This window comes from Apus apus, chromosome 9 (assembly GCF_020740795.1).
Source record: "Apus apus isolate bApuApu2 chromosome 9, bApuApu2.pri.cur, whole genome shotgun sequence".
In the NCBI taxonomy this organism is placed as follows: Eukaryota; Metazoa; Chordata; class Aves; order Apodiformes; family Apodidae; genus Apus; species Apus apus.
The window spans coordinates 829,389-853,752 of record NC_067290.1 but is presented as its reverse complement, the minus strand read 5'-3'; the positions used below and the strand labels follow the sequence as shown (position 1 = coordinate 853,752).

Sequence of the window (24,364 nt, the reverse complement as noted above, 5' to 3'; positions counted from 1 at the left end):
AAAAGTAGGTATGGGTTGGTTGGGTTTTTTCAATGACTAATAATGGTCAAATACCAATCAAAATTTGGCACTTGTGGTAGAGTGTAGCTGGTGCAGAAATGCAGTGCTAGGTAGAAAGGTTCATTGTCAGGCAGATATAGGAAAGTGGAATTGAGATGACACACTAGCTGCAAAGAGTGTCCTGCAGGGGAAGGTGCAGATTGTGCTGGCACGACACCTTTCCAGGTGCCCTGAATTATGGAGACAAGACCAGAGTTCACATCTGTCTTGGCCAAGTCCAATCTTCACATAGTCCATCAATGACCAGAAGGATGTGAGTCTCAGCACCTTTATACCTGACTTACGTTTACAAGAACAGCTGTAATAAAAGGGGAGGAAAACTGAAGAGTCTGTAGTCAGAAGCTTGTTAAATGGCCAGAGGGGGTCTGGTGTGCCCAGATTGCAAGGCTCGAGTTCAGTGGGAGAAAAGAGCTGGGGTAAAACAGCTGGCTCTGTTTGGCCTGTCGTTTGGAGGAGGCAAAGATGTGTTGCTTCTACTGCTCCCAACTGGGGGAGGCTCCAGGCAAATGTGTGTCTGGCCCCTGGGACTTATCCAGTTGAACTGGGCCATCTCTTTGCATTAAAACCTCTTCAGATGTTTGGCTGTGGTGGAAAAGATGATTTTTAAAAAGTAAAAGTTTCCTACAAGGTTTTGTGCTGGACAGCAGAGACAAATAGGTGTTTCTTTCACAATGTGTAGTCAAGTCAGTTTGAATCTGATCTTCACTTAGGAGATTGATGGTGGGGACAGAAATGTCAGCCCTTGTACATCTAGATTAATGTTTTAGATTTCATCTAGGATACCATGTAGAATACTTCAAACTAAATTAAAATAACTTGATTGCATATGTGTGTAAGCTTGTGCATGTGGGAGGCAGCTGTGGAAGTCTCTTATTTGTGTTTTGCCTCTGAAGATAGTCTTGATTTCCAGAGACTGCAGAACTTTCCTCTCTCTTTCCCATAGGAATGTCAACCCACGGCTTGGAGATATCCTACAGAAACTTGCTCCTTTTCTGAAGATGTACGGAGAATATGTGAAGAACTTTGATAGGGCGATGGACCTGGTGAACACATGTATGCAGAGGTCCTCTCCATTCAAAGATGTTGTTCAGAACATCCAGGTATGTTGTTAATTGGCATTATATGGGTTGGAGGTCCTAATTTGTGTGAGTTTATTATTTTTCTGGTGCATGACACGCTGTTTAGCTACAAGATGATACTGCTGTGATACAAAGCAGTACCATTTTAACAACCATCCCTTCTTCCTTCCACGGCAGCGCGGAGCAGAGAGCGGCCCGAGCGGGCTAGAGGGGTTGGCACAAGCAGTTTAGTGTGGGTGTGTGTGAGGGCAGCAAACAGCGGATCCTTTCTTTGAGCTGGACAGATGATCATGGTCACAACACAACCAAAAGCTGCAGTGAGAAAGAATGTGGGAACTCAGACTGAGCTTTCGTGCAGACATGAGGCCGTGCAGGTCTGGGGCTGCAGCGAGTGCCTGAGCCTGGCGCTGGCGCCGGGGGAGCCGGTGGCACCACGTGTGTGCGGGGTGAGCAAATAAGTGATCTGCTCAGGCAGGTGGTTGAACTGAGGGAGGAGGTAGAAAGGCTAAGAACCATCAGAATGCGAAAGTGAAATAGATTGGTGGAGCCACAGCCTAAGGCAAGGGCAGAAGGAAGAACTTCTTGCACAAGTGATGGATCCCCTCCTATCATCAGACAGAACGAGGGAACTCAGGGGTCAGGGAGGAATGGAGGGAGGTCCCTCCTCCGAGAGGCAAGCGAAAAACCTCACAGACCCCCCAGTTGCCCTTGAAAAATAGGTATGAGGCTTTGGAACTTCATGGCCAGGCAAATGAAGATGGAGAGGTAGATCCATCTAGTGAGTCACCAAGGGCTTGTCACTCACCCCACACCTTAGGACTTATTCAACTAAGAAGAAAAGGAGAGTTAATTGTGGTGGGTGACTCCCTTCTGAGGGGAACAGAAGGGCCCATTTGTTGACCAGACCCATCCCACAGGGAAATCTGCTGCCTCTCTGGGGCTTGGATTAGAGATGTTAAAAGGAAGCTCTCTGATCTGATGCAGCCCTCTGACTACTGTCCACTGCTGATTTTGCAGGTTGGCAGTGATGAAATTCTTCCAAGGAGTGTAAGGGCAATGAAGAGAGACTTCAGGGCCCTGGGACGGCTGGTTAGGGGGTCTGGAGCACAAGTAGTGTTTGCCTCCATCCCTGTTGCAAGAAAGGATGAAGAGATAAACAGGAGGAGTCTGCAGATCAATGTGTGGCTACGTGACTGGTGCCAAAGGCAGGGCTTTGGGTTTTTCAGTCATGGGCTGCTATACGAGACACCTGGCCTGCTGGTGGCAGGTGAGATGCACCTGTCCCAGAGGGGGAAAAGGCTTTTGGGGCAGGAGTTAGCGGGGATCATTGAGAGGGCTTTAAACTAGATGTGAAGGGGGAAGGGGAGATAGCTGGGCCTGTTTGGGACAAGCCCAAGAGAAACATACCAGGGCTTGAAGGATGGTAGACTAGGGAGGATTCTCACTCTGTTGTTTCATTTGAGAGAAAGGATAGATGTTTAGAAATCATGGAAGCACCTGAGAAGGGTCTGGTAGGACATGGGGCCCACAGTGCAAAAAAGGTGTTGGAATCATTAGCTCATCTGAAGTGCACCTATACCAGTGCACACAGGATGAGCAACAGACAGGGGGAGCTTGAAGCCGTGATACACCAGGAAAACTATGACATAGTGGCTCTCACAGGAATGTGGTGGGATGCATCACACGACTGGAGTGCCACAGTCAATGGCTACAAGCTCTTCAGGAGGGATAGAAAGGGAAGGAGAGGGGGTGGAGTGGCCCTGTATGTTAGAAAATGTTATGAGAGCTTGGAAATTAAGTATAGTCATGACGAGGTTGAGAGTGTTTGGATGAGGTTAAGGGCCAATAAAGCTGATATCGCTGTGGGAGTCTGCTAGAGACCTCCCAACCAAACAGTGAGGTGGATGAAGCTTTCTGTAAGCAGTTGGGAGAAATCTTCCGGTCACTTGCTGTTGTTCTTGTAGGGGACTTTAACCTCCCAGACATCTGCTGGGAATAGAACACAGCAGAGAGGGAACATTCCAAGAGGTTCCCGGAATGTGTGGAAGATAACTTCCTCACACAGCTGACAAGTGAGCCAAGCAGGGAGGGTGCCCTCCTGGACCTGGTTCTGGTGAACAGGGAAGATCTTGTGGGGGAAGTAAAAGTTGGAGGCTGTCTAGGGCACAGTGATCATGAGATGATTGAGTTTTTTTGATCCTTGGAGAAACAAGGAAAGGGGTCAGTAAAACTGCCACCTTAGACTTCCAGAGGGCAAACTTTGACCTGCTCAGACTGATTGACAAAGTCCCTTGGGAGGCTGCCTTGAAGGATAAAGGAGTCCAGGCAGGCTGGACATACTTCAAGAAAGAAGTTTTAAAGGCACAGGAGCAGGCTGTCCCCATGTGCCCCAGGAAGCGGGGTAGGAGACCAGCCTGGCTAAATAGGGGCCTTTTGCTGGACCTTAAGAACAAAAAGAGAGTCTGTGACCTTTGGAAGAGGGGACAAGTCACTCATGAAGTCTATAAAGGTGAAGTGAACCTGTGCAGAGTGAAAATCAGGAGAGCCAAAGCGCAGCTAGAGCTCAAACTAGCTACAGCTGTTGGGGATAATAAAAAATGTTTCTGTAAGTTCATTAACAGCAAAAGGAGGATTAGGGAAAATCTCCATCCTTTATTGGATGCAGAGGGAATCTTAGTAACAAAGGCTGAGGAAAAGGCTGAGGTGCTCAACACCTACTTTGCCTCAGCCTTTAGCAGTGCAACTAGCTGTTCCATGGGTACCCAGCCACACGAGCTAGGAGACAGGGAGGGGATGCAGAACGAGGTCATCACAATGAAAGAGGAAGTGGTCAGAGACCTACGACACCACTTAGACGTGCACAAGTCCCTGGGACAGGATGGGTTACATCCAAGGGTGCTGAAAGAGCTGGCAGACGTGATCACCAAGCCACTTTCCATTACTTACCTGAAGTCCTGGCTAACTGAGGAGGTCCCAAGGGACTGGAGGGTAGTAAATGTAACACCCATCTACAAGAAAGGCAGAAAGGAGGATCCGGGAAACTATAGACCTGTCAGTCTGACCTCGGTACCAGGGAAGGTCATGGAGCAGATCATCTTGAGTGTCATTAGAAGACATATAGTGGACAACCAGGGGATCAGGCCCTGTCAGCATGGGTTTATGAAAGGCAGGTCCTGCCAGACGAACCTGATCACCTTCTATGACCCGATGACCCAACTATTGGGCAAGGGAAAGGCTGTGGATATTGTCTATCTGGACCTGCAAAAAGCATTTGACGCTGTTCCCCATAGAACTCATAAAAAATCTGGCTGCTCGTGGCCTGGATGAGCAAACGATCTGTTGGACCAAGCACTGGCTGGACAGCTGCGCCCAGAGAGTGGTGGTCACTGGAGTCCAGTCCAGCTGGGGCTGGACACAAGTGGTGTCCTCAGGGCTCAGTGTTGGGACCATTTCTGTTTAACATCTTTATTGATGACCTTGATAAGGACAGAGAGTTATCATCAGTGAGTTTGAGATGACCCCAAGCTGGGCAGGAGTGTTGATCTGCATGAGGACAGGGAGGCTCTGCAGAGAGACCTGGATAGGTTGGATCGTTGGGCTGATGTCCATGGTCTGGGCTTCAACAAGGCCAAGTGCTGGGCCCTGCACTTGGGCCACAGCAACCCCAGGAACGCTCCAGGCCTGGGGAAGTGTGGCTGGAAAGTGTCTGGCAGGAAAGGCCCTGGGGGTTCTCACTGACAAGCGGCTGAACATGAGCCAGTGTGTGCCCAGGTGGCCAAGAGAGCCAGTGGCATCCTGGCCTGCCTTAGAAATGGTGTGACCAGCAGCAGCAGAGAGGGGATTGTCCCCCTGTGCTCAGCCCTGGTGAGGCCACAGCTGGAGTGTTGTGTCCAGTTTTGGGCACTTCAATTCCAGAGAGATCTCGAGGTGCTGGAGCGAGGACAGAGGAGGCAACGGAGCTGGGGAAGGGCCTGGAGAATCCATCTGATGAAGAAGGCTTGAGGGAGCTGGGAATGTTCAGTGTGAGGAAGAGGAGGCTGAGGGGAGACCTCATCAGTCTCTAGAGCTGCCTGAAAGGTCATTGCAGAGAGGTTGGTGCTGGTCTCTCCTCACAGGTCATTAGCCACAGAACAAGGGGGAAGGGCTTCAAGCTGCACCAGGGCAGGGTCAGCCTGGACATCAGGAAAAGTTTTTTCACCCAAAGAGTGGTCAGAGCCTGGAAGGGGCTGCCCAGGGAGGTGGTGGAGTCACCATCCCTGGATGTGTTGAAGGGTCATTTGGATGTGGTGTTGGTGGATATGGTTTAGGGGAGAACTTTGTAGAGTAGGGATGATGGTTGGACTGGGTGATCCCAAGGGGCTTTTCCAACCTAAATAGTTCTATGATTCTATGATTCTCTTTCACTGTTGAACAGTAAAAAGATCTTGACAGGTTTTTCATTTCAGTAGCTTTTTCTTCACTCACGTATTTAAGAGGAACATCAGAAGTCACAGAATGAAACTTTGCCATTGGCCCAGAAATTCTGACTGTGAATGTATCCATTCATAAACTCTTTGATTTCTCTTTGTCATTACTAATTTTTAATTGCTTTTTAATAAACATGTTTTCATTCTGAGGTGGGTATGTTTGAGTTTGGGCCTGCCACTGGCAGCATCTTCTGTTGGTCTGATTTGTCTCAGGCTGATGAAGTGGCTCACAGCTCTGCAGGAGGATGCTTGGTGTGGATTTTCGTGAGTTTTCGTTGTATAAAAAGCTGTGTGGAGAGTGAAGAAGAGCTGTTCTTACACTGGCATCTCTACAAAGCCTCCCTCTCCCCTCAGGCCCGGGGACAGCTGAGGGGGTGGCACAGGCTCCAGCAGCTGGCACGCCTGGCTCCGTGGTGCTGGGAAAGCACATCCCTCCTTTGGGAGGGGAGGGAAGGGCAGAGCTGGCAGGAGAGATGAGCTGTGAGGGAGCTCAGCTGCCTGCCCTCAGGGGAGGGTCCTGGCTGGGCCAGCTGCCTGCAAGGAATGCCGGGCTGGGAGGGAGAGGACGGGGCTGGGGCTGCCACCAGAGCACAGACAGAGCCTTGGAGGAGCAGGACTGGGGAAGGTCACGGAATCACAGCACAGTGCGGGTTAGAAGGGACCTCTGGAGATGATCTTGTCCAGCGCCTCCTGCCAGAGGACGTTCACCTAAACCAGGTGGCTCAGAATGGCATCCAGATGGGTTTTGAATGTCTGCAGAGACAGAGCCTCCACAGCCTTTCTGGGCAGCCTGTTCCTGTGCTCTGCCACCCTCAGACTAAAGAAGTTTTTCCTCATGTTTAGATGGGACTGCCTGTATTTCAGGCCAGGCTCAAGCCCAGCCTGCACTCACCCATGTTCTGCGCAGCAAGAAGAGCACACAGGCATCCTGCTGTCCTCAGGGCCAAGCTGCAGGCGTGGCTTCTGAAGTGTAAACCAGTTTGTGTCTGTTGCCCTACAGCACAGGCATCTGCCCACCCTAAAATTCATCTGTCCCTTCTCACCACCAAGCTGCCAATACAAAGGCTTTGTGTTAGCTGCCAGGCTGCAAAGCTGGGCTGCAGCTGGCCAACACCAGAGGTGTTGTGCTGTTGCTTGAGGAGAACATTGACAGGCAGGGCACACAGGAGATGGAACTCTGAAGCCTACTGATGACAGGATTTCTCTGTAGGTTATTTCAGCAGCACCGTCACAGCACCTTTTGCTTCTGTCAATGACCATAGCTGCAGGAGGCAAAGGTTTGACCCAGAATATTCAGCCTGTTCATCTGAGCTGTCTCTGGGCTATCAAAAGACACCATTACATTTCAAAACACCGGTTCAAATCTCTTGGGATCCTGCACTGTCCATCTAAGCTGTTAATGGAATACGAGGAAAGGCTGAGAGACCTGGGGCTGTTTAGTCTGGAGAGGAGAAGACTGAGGGGGGACCTAATGAATGTCTGTAAATACATGAGGGCATCAAGAAGGCAGGAACAAACTCTTGTCACTTGTGCCCTGTGACAGGACAAGGGGCAATGGATTCAAACTGGAGCCCAGGAAGTTCCACCTCAACATGAGGAAGAACTTCTTTCCTGTGAGGGTGACAGAGCCCTGGGACAGGCTGCCCTGAGAGGTTGTGGAGTCTCCTTCTCTGGAGACTTTCAGGACCTGTCTGGATGCCTTTCTGAGTGACCTGCCCTAGTTTTGGTCCTGCTCTGGCAGGGGGTTGGACTCAGTGATCTTCGGAGATCCCTTCCAGCCCCTGGCACTGTGATTCTGTGAACAGTTATACAGCTTGAGGCATTAACAATTATTAATTATGCTAACCTAGGAAAAACAGGAAACAAAACCCAAATGCTACTTACAAGTGAATGACTGTGACTTACCAAGTTTACTTTAGCTGACCCTGAAGGTAAACATACTTTCTGTTTGGTTCATATCAACCTACTGAGGCCAAAACTTGAGAGCTGGTGAGTTTATTAGGGCTTTTCTTCTGTCAGCTTTCTTCTTATGCCATCACATAAGTACTTTTTAGTAGCTATTTCTGGGTTGTGGATTTTCACATGAATTAAGCACAGAATAAGCATATATCCTTCCTCTAGTCAAGACATTTGAATTGCAGTGACCTTTTAAAAATTAAACTTTTCCTGTTTGTAACAGTTAATTTTGTCACTGCTGACTTTTCAGAGACGACACAACTGACGTGAGCAGGGAAGTGACTTCCTCCTCTGCTTCCCCATTGCTATTCAGTGTTAAGGTTCATTGTACTGCAGGAATAAAAAGACAGTGGAGAAAGTTGTAGTAAGTGGATTTGGAGATATGCATTAGTGCAGTTCTGTGGCCCTCTTAGTTCTTCCTGGAAATTCTCATTCTTTCCATCCCAGTTGTATTTTCTGCAAAGCATGCTGCTGTAAAACTAAGACATAATAAATCCACTTCATCTCCTGTAAACAGAAATATTGTTCATCCTGCTACACTGGGACAAGATATTTCTAAAAGCAAACATGTACCTTTGAATTTCTGGAAGGATAGCTAATGTTTTTCTATCAGAAATACATCTCTTTATCCCCAGGTTTTGCTATGAAAATCAGGCAAGTCAACAGTGTGTCGTGGGCTGTCGTATTGGGGCAACTTACAAATACCTGCAACAAGTACTTTTCTCTGAGAAAAACATACTGAAGTCCATGTGAGTGTTGAGGGGTTGCTTACACGAGTACAGACCAAGACATGGCATTAGTGAGCTGGCATCACCTAATGCCATGGAGAAGGGCCTGTGTGTGTACGTGGTTAACACGAGGATGTGGATTCAGGAGTCAGAGTATATCACTCACAGAAACTTCCTGTGTGCTTCAAAACCAGTCACTTGTTCGGCCTGTGTTTCTCCTTTCTTCTACTCTTTTACATAAAAATATCCCTTCACTTCACAGAGATTCTATAAAAATAAGTACACTGCAGCACTCAGTGCCATTGCAAGCAGGGCAGATCAGTGCCTTATGGGGTAATATCTAGTGTCATCAGTCTCAAACCTTCCTCTCTTCTTGGTCAAGTGAATAAAACCAAAGAGAATTTGAGGCAACTTCTTCAGAGGAAGTGTGTGAGCAGTGTCTCTGCTGCTCGTACAGTAAACTCTGTAAGCAGTGCATCTCCCTGGGGTTTCTAACTTGACATAGTCATTGGGGGGTGGGGAAATGCTGCATAGGGTGGTGGAAAGGAAGAGCTTTTCTGAGCCTGTGAAGGCACATGCAAAATCAAGAAGATTGTTTCATGTCCCAGACATGGGACAAAGGTTCACTTGAAACCTGTCAGCTCTGGTATCTGCTTTAGAGGGTATGAGGCTCAGCAGAGGGACCTGGACAGGCTGGATAGATGGGCCAAGGTCAATTGTATGAGGTTCAACCAGAGTCAGTGCCGGGTCCTGTACTGGGGTCACACCAATCTCAGACAATGCTCCAGGCTTGAGGAAGTGTGGCTAGAAAGTGCCCGGAAGAAAACCACCTGGGGGTGTTGATTGACAGAAGCTGAATATGAGCCAGCATATGCCCAGATGGCCAAGAAGGCCACCAGCATCCTGGCTTATCTCAGCACTAGTGTGGCCAGAAGGACCAGGACAGGGATTCTCCCCCTGGACACCTTGCACCTTGAATCATGGGGTGAGTTTTGGGTTCTTCATGCCAAAAAATACATGGAGGGGCTGCAGTGTGTCCAGAGAAGGGCAAGGGAGCTGGGGAAGGGGCTGGAGCACAAGTCTGAGCAGGAGCAGCTGAGGGAGCTGGGGGTGTCCAGCCTGGAGACCAGGAGGCTGAGGGGAGACCTTCTGGCTCTGCAGCTGCCTGAAAAAAGGAGGTTGGAGCCAGGGGGGTCGGTCTCATCTCCCAAGGAACATGTGATAGGATGAGAGGAAATGGCCCCAAGTTGTGCCAGGGGAGGTTTAGATTGGAGCTTGGGAACAATTTCTTCGTGGACAGGATTATCAGGCCCTGGCCCAGGCTGCCCAGGGCAGGGGTGGAGTCCCCATCTCTGGAGGGATTTCAGAGCCCTGGAGATGTGGTGCTGAGGGACATGGTTTAGTGGTGGCTTTGACAGTGTTGGGTTAATGGTTGGACTTTTATTATCTTTTCCAGCCTTAATGAGTCTATGATTCTGTGATCTCTTAAGAAGTTATTTTTTGCTTCTCTAACTATGTGAACGGTCATTTTCCACTGTTGCTAAATAGCAAAGGCAGGAACAAAAAACAAACCTTCAGTGCTTGTGTCCTCTCCATTACAGAAACAGGAGGTGTGTGGAAACCTGACATTGCAGCATCACATGCTTGAACCAGTGCAAAGGATTCCTCGTTACGAGCTTCTTCTAAAGGACTATTTAAAGAAACTTCCAGAAGAGTCTCCAGACAGGAAAGATGCTGAAAGTACGTGTCAACTCCTCTCTGTCTAGTGAGCATAATAAAATCTTGTAGTTCTTTCTTCACATGTTCAGATACTTTCAACTAGGGCTGTGGTAGAAATGGAGATTAAAATGAATCGTATTATTGCCAAGCATAGCACCCAGGGATTTTGAATGCTCTTATAGTAGAGAAGAAAAGAGCTGATATGTCAGATCTAGGAATGCAGGGGGGTTTGGCAAATAAGCAATGATAAGATACTGGAGTTTGTGATGGTAGAACACTTGGGATTTTTATTTAATCCACTGAATGACCAAGAACAAATAAGGAGGACATCCTGCAATAGCTGAAGGAATAAGAATGGTCTTAAATGTATGTGCTTCCCTAGGAAAGCAGATGAGTGTTAACACAAAGAAAGAGGAGAAACAGGCTTCTGTTGGATTCCAGGAATTTGTGATCTTGTGCAAAACTGGAAGCACACAAGCCCTGTTTTAGGAAAACACTCTACAAAGGTGCTTATGAAGACTTAAGTGAAGCTGAAGTTAACTTCTAGTAGGTTGATTCCTAGAAGGTGATGTTTTGTGTGTATGTCACTATGTGCTTTGGCTTGCCCAGACTTTTAGATAAGATTAAACATTTAGATACACATGGACCAGCACAGAGACCAGCTGAACATCAGAAGTGATTGTATCTTTAACTTCCAGTTAGCATTCCTTTTACTTTATGGAAGGAAAAAAATACAATCCTTGCTTTTGCAACAGCAGCTTTGCAGGAAAAACATTAATGGGGGAGGTGAACCCCCCCCCAAGGTGCCATTAACAGATACAATCCAAAGAATGCATAACTGTTGCTGCCTTTATTGCAGAGTCACTGGAGCTCATATCTACAGCAGCAAACCATTCCAATGCAGCCATCCGGAAGATGGTGAGTGGAAATTGCATCATTTGGTTGGAATCTGATGGAAATGCTTGGTTGAACCAATGGTCCCTCACTGCAGGAGGGTCAGTAAAGTGGGCTGGGGAGGATTCTCAAATACAGTGAGTCAGGCTTTAAGCATCAGTTGAATATTTGAGTTGTGTTTATCATAAACATAATCCTATTGCAGTTACCCTGTGTTGTTGGGGCAAAATTTCACTTTCCTGGTTCTTAAGGACGCAATGGGTTGAGAAGGGAAGTCTTCATAAAACTCATTTATTTTTCATTGAAAAATGTTGAAAGTATTCCAGTTAGGTCCATTCTGAAGGTGTTTGCAGATTTTCACACCTTTTTGTTTTTAGTCCTATGGTTCTGCACCAGACTGGGGGTTGTCTTGGTTTGATTATGCCTCCTCTTAAGTGCACAGAGGGTGTATTTAGCCTGTGTTAGGAGCTTTGGGAAGCTACATTTCTAAAGCTGGGCAGTCTGAGACATTTTGAATGTTAGCACATGCTTTCCATATGGACCAGCTAGTGTATTACTCTTAAAGAAGATGGACTTTATAGTTGCAGATGTTATCTCTTCTGTGCACCCAAGGGCCTCAGGAACTTTTGTACCTAATAGATCTGAAATGCCACGTGTCCAGCTTAACACTCACTGACCATTTGTGGGGAGAAGTTTTACATCCCCTTCCATATCAGACCCTTAGTTCCTTCTGGCCACAGGGGACATCAGGAGGCCACGTTTCCTGTGGCTGCTACAGGGGAGTAACCAGCTGATGTCTGTGTATTTTCAGTGTGTCTCAGTGAAAACCAGTTTTGAAACCATCTGTTTCTATTTGAGTCTACTGTGTTCTCTTCATCAGGATGTATTTTAGTGGAAATGTTCCTGGTTTGAACAACTGTTTTGCCAGGGCCTGAGTGCAGTTTCTCCACAGACAGCAGGAATATGAAGCCACCAGCTAATTGCTTTCTCTGTTGGTTGCTTTTTATTTTACTACACAAAAAGCTATTAGAAAAGGTTATATGCTATCATAGTTTTGCACCTCTTGTTTATTGCTGATGAGAATCTGAAGCCTTTAATCAGGACTTCTTATTGCATCAAAATCTGTAATTAGTCACAGTCACAGAGTGGTCAGGGTTGGAAGGGACCTCTGAAGATCTTCTAGCCCAACCCCCCTGCCAGAGCAGCATGACCTACAGTGGATCCCACGGGAACACATCCAGATGGGTTTGGAATGTCTCCAGAGAAGACTCCACCACTTCTCTGGGCAGCCTGTCCCAGGGCTCTGTTACCCTCATAGTAAAGAAGTTTTTTCTTACATTTAGCTTGATCCTCCTGTATCCAGTTTGTGCCCATTGCCCCTTGTCCTGTCACTGGGCACTGCAGAAAAGTGGCCCCATCTTCCTGACACCGCCTGTAGATATTTATAAGCATCTATGAGATTCCCCCCTCAGTAACAATAGGTTACAAAAGTAATAGGTTTTGCCTGAACAGAAACTCCAAGGAAGAATATCCAAGGAAGAATTCCAGGTTTCCCCTCATGGTTGTCCCATGCACACAGAGCAGCAGAAGGTGCCAGGGTGGTCAGTGAGAGGGAGCAGGGCAGAGCCTGAAGTCAGTGGAGGCTGGAATGAATTGTTGGTGCTTCCTCCTGTTGTGATGCAGCAGAAGAAATAAATCATGCTTCCAAAGCTGACTCTTCCTAGAAGTGCAGGTGACTCTCAGCTTTTGCATCTGCTCTTAGTGTTCTCATTTCTCCTCTAAAAAAAAAAATCTCTTGGTAAGTTCTTTGGGTTTTGTTTCTTTGTTTGATTGTTTTTGAATTAGTGGGATCACTTGCTCAACTTCCTATTTGGTGGAGAAAATTACTGCTTTTTTGGGGTTTGGGCGATTTGTTTGTTTGTTTTTGTCCACAGTCATCCCCCTCTTTTGTTTTTGCAGTATGTTTAACTATTTAGTTTTATGTGGGGTTCTTTGAATAATCATTGGTCAGAAGACTTGATTAGGACAGGAACCTGTGTGATGTACATTACTGGTGAAAATTCTCGAGTCACGTGGGGGTAAACAAGGTGTGTGAAGACCTGAAATTCCATCTTAATCTACAGATAGGTAGAGGTGTGATCTGGAGATGTATTGGGGCATATATTTTGGTGTAATTGCATAGATCTCTGTCCTCACTTTACTGACAGCTTGCTGACAGTGCCATTTGGAGCACATCAGTCCAACTCGTGGTTGAAAGCCAGACCTTTCCGAATGCTCTAACTCAGTAGCAGGATTTACACACATTTCTTATTTTGGCTTGTTCAAGCTGCTGCAGAGCTTCATACAGCTGCTGCAATTGGGTGAACTAGTTCCCCTTAACCACTTGAATGCTGTGTAGAGGGACTTAAGTATTTGGATGCCTTAATGTGAAAGTAGAAACAATGCTTTGCTGAAAAGGAAACAGTAATTATTTCATTAAGAGTTTTGAACAAGTTATAAAGACACCTGAAGGCCTGAACTGTATTTCAAGCATTTTGTCTTGGTCTAGTTCAGAGGTACTTTTTGCCATGGAGGCCCCTGCATAGAACTGCAGCATTTAATTTTGTATATATTTTTTAAATTTACATTTTGGTTTTGTATTTGCAGGAAAAGATGCACAAGCTTTTGGAAGTCTATGAGCGACTCGGTGGCGAGGAGGATATTGTTAACCCAGCCAATGAGCTCATTAAAGAAGGACACATTCAGAAACTTTCAGCAAAGAATGGCACAGCACAGGATAGGTATTTATTCCTGGTGAGTTTTCCTGTTGCTCCCTTACTTTCACAATTGTGCTGTGAAATGCTACGTTTCCATCTTCCCAGTCTCCAATACAAAAAGCATTGACCAACCGAGCCAACTACTCCTTCCTCTGAGCAGTAGTTTTCCCTTGGTGCATTTACCTTCAGGATTTCCTTCCCTCTTCCATGCTTATGCCTTTTCTGATGGCCTGGCAGGCCCAAAGAGGTCTTCCCATCTCTCTCCTCAGGGGCTGTGTTTTTAGGAAGGGCCCAAGGAGATGCATTCCCAGCTGTACCACCATGCTGCCTAAGATGGCCAGCTCTCACTGATGCTGAGAGAGGAGCTCTCCTTTGCTTTCAAGGCAGTTGAACTGGTACTAGAGAGGGGGAAGAGGAGGAAGTAGCTGGCTGATGTGCTTCTATCTGTCCACTTCTGTCAAGTAATGCTATGTGAGGCTAGCTTGCTCCTTCAGGCTCTTCTTGAGAACTGCATCTTAGACTAAAGCACACCTGAGTCCCAAACTATCAAAATGCAAGTTGTGTCCAGCATGTAATCCCTTCACTGACATTCTTCCCCTGTTGCAGTTCAACAGCATGGTGCTATACTGTGTGCCAAAACTCAGGCTGATAGGACAGAAGTTCAGTGTTCGAGAGAAGATGGACATTGCAGGACTGCAGGTTTGCATCTCTCCTTCTCCCCCTCTGTGATTCTTCCTCACTGGATAGCATCAGATCCCCACTGAATCCAAAAGTATGTTGAAATAGAAAAATTATTTCTAAAATTCAGCTTTGGGTCTTATTTTTTAATTATTATTATTATGAGGCAATAATTCAAAGGTGGGTAATAAAATGATGACCCTATCCATGCTTTGATTGAAGGCCTTCCCTTGTCACCCAGCTGACACTGGAGCTGTAGGGGCCTCCTTGGTGAGACAGATAAAGAAGTTTTACAGCAAGAAGAGTAATTGTGGAAACAATCCTTTGCTTTTTCCATGTCTGAAGTATATTCTGGGTGATAAGTATTTCAAAGAATGAATATATTTGTAAGTCACTTGGTTGAAAGACAATGGAGACTGGTCAGAAAATGACATGTTCTTTTTATAGGTCCAAGAAATTGCCAAGCAAAATGTGGCTCATACATTTTCAATAACAGGAAAAAAGAGATCGCTGGAACTACAAGCCAGGTTTGTTGCTTGTTCTGTATTTTGTGGTTGGTGAATGTTTATGGAGAATCATAGGATCGTAGGGGTTGGGAGGGACCTCTGAAGATCATCAAGTCCAACCCCCCTGCTGTAGCAGGAACACCCAGGGCAGGTCACACAGGAACATGTCCAGATGGGTCTTGAAAGTCTCCAGAGGAGACTCCACAGCCTCTCTGGGCAGCCTGTCCCAGGGCTCTGTCACCCTCACAGATAAGAAGTGTCTCCTCATGTTAAGGTGGAACTTCCTGTGTTGTCACTTGGTGCCGTTTCCTCTCATCCTATCACAGGCACCACTGAACAGAGACTGGCCCATTCTTGACACCCACCCTGCAGATATTTATGGACATTGATAAGGTTCCTTCTTAGTCTTCTCTTCTCTAGACTTAACAGCCCCAGGTCTCTCAGCCTTTCCTCATACGACAGATGTTCTGGTCCCTTCATCATCCCTGTAGCCTCCATTGGATTCTTTCCAGCATCTCCCTGTCCCTCTTGAGCTGGGCAGCCCAGAACTGGACACAACACTCCAGATGTGGTCTTAGGAGGGCAGATTAGAGGGGGATGAGAACCTCCCTGGACCTGCTGGCCACACTGTTCTTAATACACCCCAAGATACTGTTGGCTCTCTTGGCCACAAGGGCACTTTACTGTCCCATGGAAACTTATGATCATGGGGCTGTGGCTGTGTCATAGCTTTGAACCAGGAGATGAGCAGCAGAGATGTGCAGCTTATGTATGCAAGAGAATATAATGGTCTTAAGCTAGACTGTGTTGAAGTGCTCTGTTGATTTGCTTTATTGAGTGCTTATCGTGTTTATAGCGGAGCTTGTAGGTTCCACTAGGTTAATAATTCACACATTTTTGGCATTTAGGTGTTAATAATTGAGGTAAATAATTATTAATAATGTTTTTAAAATAGTAGATAGCAAAGCTAAAATCTTGATGGATATAAAGGTGTGATTATATGAACTTACTGAACATATTTGAAGCAGAATTATGATGTCTTCTGTATTTGTTTTGTTTTGTTTTAACAGGACAGAAGAAGAGAAGAGGGAATGGATTCAGGTTAATACAAAACCCTTACAATATGGGTGGAATTCACCATGCAGTCAGCACCTTCTGGTTTTAAAATTACCTGTTCTGAAGGACTGCAGCTGTGTGAGGAAGCTGGGTGGGCCATCCTGGTGGAGCTGCTTGTAGAGAAGTGTGGAGCCACAGTCAGGGTCTCCAGGCAGCACATGGGGGCTTCAGATGGGTTTCATGTCCTGCAGTCCTGAAGCCAAGGAGATAAGGGACTGAGGAATCAGGGATTATTTTCTTGCAGCCTGGCTTGTAGAGGCCCTGTCTGATAGCAGCCTGAGTTCTCAACGTGAACAGTAGTGAGTTAACAGCACCACTCATAGTTATTAAGGTTTTTAAGTTTCCATTTTCTTCCTGCAAGTCTGAGGATTTATCACTAACGTGATGATACCAACCATGTTGTATGAGAGAATTTTTCCAAGGCTCCTTTTGTGATACCTCTCATCTTTGCTGGAATTTTTGTCTTAGGTCATTCAAGCAACAATTGAAAAGCACAAACAGAACAGTGAGACATTTAGAGCTTTCAATAGCTCTTTTTCTCAAGAGGAGGAGCACCTTCCTGATTCCTCAGTAAGTAGGAGTGCTTTTTTCTACTCCTTTGCCAACAACTAAACTAGACTTACCAAGCTAGCTTTAAAATAGTGTAGTCTTGTTCTTGCATTTAGATGAGGTTACAGTACAGCCAGCTCCACATCTCTGGCTCTCAAATGCTTATCAATCAATGCTTATCAATCATAGTTACTCAACCATGCAGGCTTGGAATGAATTACCCAGGGTAGGGCTGTGCAAGAAACAAGCAGGAATGTTTTCCAGAGTAGTGGCTCATTAAGCTTAACAGTTGTAACTCTTCATTGTGATGGGTGGTTGTCTGTCCTGGAATGATGTTTGTGTGCCTGACACATTTTGTTCATTACCTTTCCCCACCACATTTTGGGATTATTTCCCTTTTCTTATGTTACTATTATTTTGAAAGTTTTAAAAGAGTTGAAAGTAATGCATTTTAAAAGGATCTTACAAATACTGTCTTTCAGATAATCAGTATATTTCAGAAAGTATACTCTTCAACTAAATATGCAGCATAGTATTGAAATTTTATTCTGTTTCTCTACAGCTGTAATGTCTTACTCTATGCTGTATTTGCTAGGAATTTTGTTTTGGAACTGTGCACGTGAGGGTGATAATATTTCTTATTTTGAGTTGAAAATGATGGTGGTAACCTTAGAGACAGTCATTGGCTACAAGCTAAAGAGGAGAGGGCCTGGGAGAGGGAAATGAGTAGGAATTAGTGGCTTCAAGCTGCAACAGGGCAGTTTTAGACTGGACATTAGGAGCATTTTTTTCACCCAAAGAGTGGTCAGACCCTGGAAGGGGCTGCCCAGGGAGGTGGTGGAGTCACCATCCGTGGATGTGTTGAAGGGTCATTTGGATGTGGTGTTGGTGGAGCTGGTTGAGGGGAGATCTCTGTAGAGCAGGGATGATGGTTGGACTCTTGATCCCAAGGGTCTTTTCCAACCTAAACAGATCTATGGTTCTATAAATTCCATACAGAGCTGTGTGTGTGTTGATGATATTGGTGGTCAAACATGGTAGATCTTGGAGTACAGGGGGAGAAGGTCCATCTGAAGAGACTGAATTTGGGGACCTTTCTATCTTCCCCCTCCTTTGCCCTCCTAAATGGTGGTGGTGGTGGTACCTAGCCATATTTGAAACCTCTCCTTTGACAGATCTGATTCAGTGATTCAATAATGCTAGATTTTTATCTCACTGATTTCCCAGGAGACTCAGGAGAGATGTTAGATTCTCCTTTCATCCCAGCATTAATCAGACTGACAGCAAAGATTTTCACAAACCTCTGCAGAGTCTAGGATCCTGTTGCTGATAGCAGCCAGCAATGAGCCATCTTCAGAACATGGCATAGCTTACTGATCATCAACTATTCATTAGCTAAAAATACTTGGAAAAATTGGAAATTATTCAGTTAATGTCTGTATTTTTAAGTTAACTTATTGCTGCCTTCAGAACCAGGATGTTCTGATGGAAAAAATTAAATTGCTAATAAGCAAACTTATAGGCACACTTCTTTCTATCCAATAATGCACAGTGTCTGTTCAACTTCAATATTATTATTATCTTGCTTTGTAAATTCCGTTTTACTTTGTTTCTGTGTCATGGTGTAGCCACATGTCTATACTCCAGTGGTTCATAAAAGTCAAGCAGAGCAGAAGTCTGGTTTATCTCCTGGCTGTGGTATGAAATGCAGTATGCACCTGAATTTCTTTTATGCCAGAATGCTAGCCTGCATTTTTAGGGTGTTAGCTTACCTAGACAATCAGCTTTGAGAACTGATGTCATGGCTAAATGTGGAGAAGTGGCTGTAGCTGAAGGTTGTTCTGTAAGGAAAACTGAACAAATATTGAGAGGTTTCTTAGTAGCCATATGCTGCTGCAGGCAGCATCCACCAAACCTCCCTCATCATCTTTATGGAATACTGAGCAGTGTGCTTTGGAGGAAAAAAAAATCACAATAATCTTCGTTTTTTGCTTTCATTAATCAAAAAATAGATATGCACTCATGGATTCCAGGCTGGGTCTGTAACAGCTACTAGAATTTGTACTCTGGTTCTAATAAGGCTGTAGGTAAAGAGCCCTATTGCTGTTCTCCCCTCCTTGGCCACACGTGTGACCTGTTCCAGTGCTGCTGCTGGGTTTCAGCTGCATGAGTGCTGCGTGCCTTTGCACACAGTTCTTCCCATGCTTTGGTTTTCCCTGCTCACTTCTGGGAGCTCATACAAGAAATGAGGGTTGCTTTTCAGCCTGGGATTTGCCTGTGGAAGACTTGCAGTTTCTTGGAAGTGCAGAGATCTGATGTTTGACCTGATTCTTAAGATTATGCCTTTTATGTTCCTCCCCCTAGTTCTTCCATAGTTCTGACAAACGTGAATAACTTTCTTCCTCCTTACCAAATTTTACACATTCTGAGTAGTAATGCTAACAGAGGGGGAGAAGCCCTTTTTAATTTTTTTCCAGGTTTAGAGTATTTAATCTTTAGCACATTATTCCCAATAAGTATTAAAGGGCATGGGGATCTGAATGGGCAGCTAGAGAAATTTGCTTTTCTCCCTCAACTTCCTGAAGGTTTTCTCAATCTCTCCTTCAGACTCCAGTTTCTCTCCACGTTTTTCATTTCCTGTCCCAAGTCCAGAGTCACAGCACATATGTCCTATTAACTGGGCAGAGGGATCTAAATTCCTGAGCTGATGAGGATTCCAGTGGAAAGAAACCGCTTTCCACAGGATTGAGGAAGAGGTGATATGAGGACCCTAGGGTTGCTGGGTTTTTGTGGAGGCAGAAATAGTTGGCTAGAGTTGAGTACATGATGCTTCTTCCCTTTAATGAAGTTGCATTCCCTAGGGAAGTGCTCTGGGGGTGGCACCGCCCCAGGGGAGGAGGGATTTGCTAGTTTTCTTCTTCTTAAGAGTCAGTTGATTGTTTTAGGATATAAATAGACACAACTAGGTACCAGAATGAATAGCTCTTCATTTGGCTCCTTACTCAAAGCTACAGTTCAGGCTGTTTCTATAATGACAGAGGTGAAACCTTCATGCTTTCCAATGGAATGGAGTACAAGAAGATAGTGGAGAGTTGGATACTTTTGAAATATGAGATGTCCAATTGGAATAGGAAGAATGATCTGTGGGAATGATGTGAGAATTTATCAGAGAGAGTGTGATCTTTTGAGAAGCTCTGTAAACAAACTCCCTGCAAATTAATGACAGATGAGATGGTTTTCCTTTTGGAGTGTAACCTGTGACTTTGGTGTACATAAGCTTGTTATGCATCCTCAGTATTGAATCCATCTCGATGCCAGTTTGCATTTGTTAACCAGAGATGTGTTACAATTCACCAAATCTTAACTGAGGACTGTTGGAATGGAGTAAATATTCTTCCTCCTCCAGCAGTTGCTACCTTGGCTGGCAGGGCTCAGAAGTGCAGTTCCAGCCTGCCTGCTGGCTCCCTGCAGCACTGCTGGGGTTGGTGGCACAGGCTGCAGGCACCAGCAGGCATGGCAGTGTCCTGCCCTCTCCAGTGTCACCCCCTTTGGGGCCACCCAGCATGTGTGGGTGGCTGAGGGGTGTTTCAGGCCACATGCAGGGAAACTGTTCACCAGCAAAGAGTTGAGGGGCTAAAAGCAAATGATGCCAAGTTTCCTTTTTCAGTGTTTCATGCATTTTAGTCCATGTTGAAATGGTTCTGTCTCCTTCTGTTCCTCCCAGATAGCAAGCACCAGCTCAGTGGAATCGATGCCAGGAGCTGATGGTGGTGGTGGTGCATTTGGAGGGGTAAGGAATTTGAAGCTAATACTTGTGGTAGAGCAAAGCCAGGGCAGGGGGTGGAGGGTTAGTGGGTTGTGCTTCTTTTGTAGCAGGAGCAAAACCCAGTACTTCAGTATATCAGTTAATATTCTGCTGTCTGGTGCTGCAGCTGGGCTGTCCTTCTTGGCTCAGTTACACCCACACCTACTTCCAGAGTTTGCACCATCAGTGAATTTAAATCCTTCTGTTCCAGAGACATATATTGCACCTGAGAGTGACCCTGGCTATGGGCAGCCTGGCTGAAGGGAAGTTGGTTGTTACATTTGTGTCCTTGGGGATTTTTTTTTTCATTTGTTTTTAAATTCTAATGGGAGGTGCACTGAAAGCTTGGAGGGGAGGAGAGCAAAGAGAGACAAGGAAACCTGACTGGTCATACTGTGCAACCCAGGATTTGATCTCCAGAACTGACATTTGATTAACACTTCATTGGTGTTCCTGCCAGTAGAGAGGAGGAGGTGACAGTACTTTCATGTCTTTCTGGGCTGTAAGGGGCTGGCTGCTGCAAAAGCAAAATACACTTTTAAAGGTATTTTTCATTTTGCTCTGTACAACATCACTGACTGCTGCTGAGTCAAACCAGATGATCTGAGTCCATAATAATGTCTATTTTTAGCATTCTTCTCTCTCCCTTCTAAAATGTATTCTGAGAATAACAGATTTTCAGGCAATGCCTTAGGGGCAGCTGAATTCACTAAAAAAAGCCCCAACAAGAAGAAACAACAACAAAACCCATGTTTGCTGAGACATTCTATAGGATCTTATTATAGGGTGTTAGCATGACCTTGTAGATCACAAAGAATCCACCTTGCAGGCTCTGCCAGACCTCTGGTAAGCAGAGGTTACCTCTTGTAACCTACTGGTAGAGCTCATAGAGTATCAATGAAAAGCTGTTAAACAAGCCAGCAACCTGACCTACACCAACAAGAGCTTTTTAAAAATAAGTGTTTGTAGTTAGTGTACTCTGTGCTGTTTATTGTTTGTTCACACTTCATATCTTCTCTAAGCTATTTTTTAATTGTTTTTAGTCAGTTTTGGGGTTAGTGCCCCTGGTCCTTGACTTAGATGCTATAGTGAGCTAGCTACTTAACAAAGAAGATGATTTATGTAGTATTTTAAAACAAACACATAAACATTTCTGCTGGTTTTAAGTTTCTTAGGGAAATTTAACTTTTAGTTACAATTACATTGTTTACAAAAGACATTTTTATTTTATTATAAATAGTTGTGTCAGTGATTTGCGTAGTTATCTTGACACATTAAGTAATTTTCCTTAAGTTAAATTTTCCTTAAAGAAAAATTTAATTCCTGAGATAGAAATAAAAATGGAGTCAATCAAAAAAGCAAAGCTAAAAATATCCAAGGTTGTGTATCATTGATTCTGGGATCTCATTCTGCTGTATTATAGCAAATGGAGAACATCAGCATGAGCAATGAATTCAGATGTTAGTTGCAGCTGCAGGAAATACTACTTTTTAATGATGACATCCCTTGAGAAACATCTCAGAGCATGAGCAAGTACATGCTGTGCTTAAGAGCTTCCACATGCAAACCACTTGGTGGTAGTGGTGGTCAGCAAACGAGCATCTCCTTCCTGTGGTTCTGGTGTCTCCTGAAGGCTCTCCTGGGGATTTCCTCAGAGATGCACATCACCATAACCAGGCAGTGAAAACCTGCTGCAGGAGTGTCATCTGCTTGCTGTCCAGTGCTGTGGTTCCCTGTCTGCTGCCCTGCCCTGCCCTGCTGGCACAGTTTGTGCTCAACCTTCCCCTGGCACAAGGGAAGGAAAGTGCTCAAGTGCAGTGGAAGGTTCTCTCACATCTACGATGCTGACATACAGAGAGAGACAAACTAAACCATTTTGCTGCATTACAAAGTACAAAATGAGCTATATAATTTAAAATAATTTCTCACATATATTCAGCATTTCCAGAAGCACCTGCTGAGGTTCTGTCCTTTGGGGAGTGTCTCCAAACACGTAATTAGTCAATGGGAAGTACACAGCTGGGTAAGCATACTAAGAAGCAAAAGATTTGAAACCTCTTTGTTGCTCATGTCTGCCTGAATAAGAATCTCATCATAGAATCATTAAGGTTGGAAGGGACCTTAAAGATCACCAAGTTCCAACCCCCCTGCCATGAGCAGGGAACCCTCCCACTAGACCAGGCTGCACAAAACCTCATCCAACCTGGCCTTAAAAACCTCCAGGGATGGGGCATCAATAGCCTCCCTGGGCAACCCATTCCACTTCCTCACCACCCTCAGAGTGAAGAATTTCTTCCTAATATCTCACCTAAGTCTCCCCTCTCTCAGTTTAAAACCATCACCCCTTGTCCTGTCACTGTCTTCTCTGATGAAAAGCCCCTCCCCAGCTTTCCTGGAGCCCCTTCAGGCACTGGAAGGTGCTCTAAGGTCTCCCTGGAGCCTTCTCCAGGCTGAACACCCCAACTCTCCCAACCTGTCTTCATAGCAGAGCTGCTCCAGCCCTTGGATCATCTTGGTGGCCTTTCTCTGGACCCTCTCCAACAGGTCTATATCTTTCTTGTGCTGAGGGCACCACTCAGACTGGGTTTCTATTTCATGTCCAGCACTGAGAGGCTTAACTTCTACCTCCTGGCCCAGGCAGAATGACATCTATAGGAAGTAATAAATGACAGAAAAAGAGACTCCTGAGCCCATTGGTTTTCCTGCTGTTCTACCAGCTCCTTGGTGTCTCTTCCCTGCTTTTCAGAAGCCAGTGGAGGCTCCAGAGGTTCACTGATGAGGAGATGTCTGCTTTCCTAGGCAGCCAAGCCACAGATCTTCACCTGGAAGTCACTTAGCACAAGTTGTACCTCTCGCTGGGGAATACTCTTTTTCCACCAAAATTTTAAAGTTGAAGGATTCTGTCAAGATGTAGAGACTTAAATGTAGATGCAGAGCAAAAGCAAATTAGTGGTCAAAGCAGCCTGGGCTGGAAGAAGGTAGTGTAGATCCTGGCTCTGAACAGATTTTGTGCAGGTGTTTTTCCTGTGAGACTCAGCAGTTTCAGAACAGAGCAGGGTACACAGGAAAGATGAGAAATACAAAACTTACTCAAGTGCATTGGTCCCAGTGCACTCTAGCTGAAGCTAGGGCAGCTTTGTATTAGCTTCCCTCTTAACATCAACAGTACTTAACAAAGCTTGTGAAGTAAAGGACACAGTTGCAAAGTGACTGTTAAATTTATCTTTGATGAGCAAGGTTTGTGCATTACAAGGTACATCCCTGTTTCTACAAAAACCTCTGTTCAGATGGTGTATAGTTAAGAATGTGTGGCAAGGTCAGCTTTGGAGCCATCTCTGTGGGGGCTGCCCAGGCAGGGATGGAAGGCAAAGAGCTTCTTAATTCTTCCCTGGTGTCAGCATTTAAATAGCATAACACTGAATGAGCCTTTCTTCTGTGATTGCTTATTGGAATTTGCCAAGTTGTAAAGAAAATACATTTTCAGTTTTATTATCTTCTCTACAGCTGCAATAACAATGTTTCAAACTCTTGTGTTTTCACTGTATTCTCATAATGTTGAGAAATATTATGAAAAATTGTATTCATCAAACACTTAAAGATCTCTTTCTACAGAGCCTTTTTTGATTAGTGAAATGAATATTAAATGCTGCTTGTATGCCACAGTGCAAGTTAAAATATAATAGTCTAAAATAAATATGATGGTCTAAAATAAAATCTCATGCATAACTGTTATAACAAATATAACACTCTTTCTGCTTTTTTTCCTTTGTCAAATATATGGGTCAAGTATTTCAGCAAGGGAACAGTGTCCAGACTGTGTCACATTGTGGAGGAAATCAAATGCAAGACCCATGAGAGGAAGTATCCAACTTGAGGCTTGCTTGTGTTATAGAAACATGCATGAGGATGATGATGGATATTCCTATTAAAGTACAAATCAAATTAAGCAGTTCCATCCTGAAGCAGACCTTTCAATTCATGTTAGAGGAACTTCAGCATTTCTCCTATGCAGGCACATGTAAGGCATTTGGTGAGGCATTGGAACAGGCTGC

General features: G+C 45.1%; 1 protein-coding gene across 5 annotated transcripts in view; it reads left to right on the top strand.

The window, feature by feature from the left end:
* FGD3 (FYVE, RhoGEF and PH domain containing 3) overlaps positions 1-24,364 on the top strand; it is a 112,909-nt gene that overhangs the window by 73,766 nt on the left and 14,779 nt on the right. For all 5 annotated transcript variants that reach the window (XM_051627704.1, XM_051627703.1, XM_051627702.1 and 2 more), the window contains exons 7-15: positions 1,004-1,160; positions 9,891-10,029; positions 10,868-10,926; positions 13,549-13,695; positions 14,265-14,357; positions 14,784-14,863; positions 15,913-15,943; positions 16,427-16,528; positions 20,232-20,297. In XM_051627704.1, the coding sequence (XP_051483664.1) occupies positions 1,004-1,160; positions 9,891-10,029; positions 10,868-10,926; positions 13,549-13,695; positions 14,265-14,357; positions 14,784-14,863; positions 15,913-15,943; positions 16,427-16,528; positions 20,232-20,297 (874 nt within the window). The remainder of the gene's footprint in view (positions 1-1,003; positions 1,161-9,890; positions 10,030-10,867; positions 10,927-13,548; positions 13,696-14,264; positions 14,358-14,783; positions 14,864-15,912; positions 15,944-16,426; positions 16,529-20,231; positions 20,298-24,364) is intronic.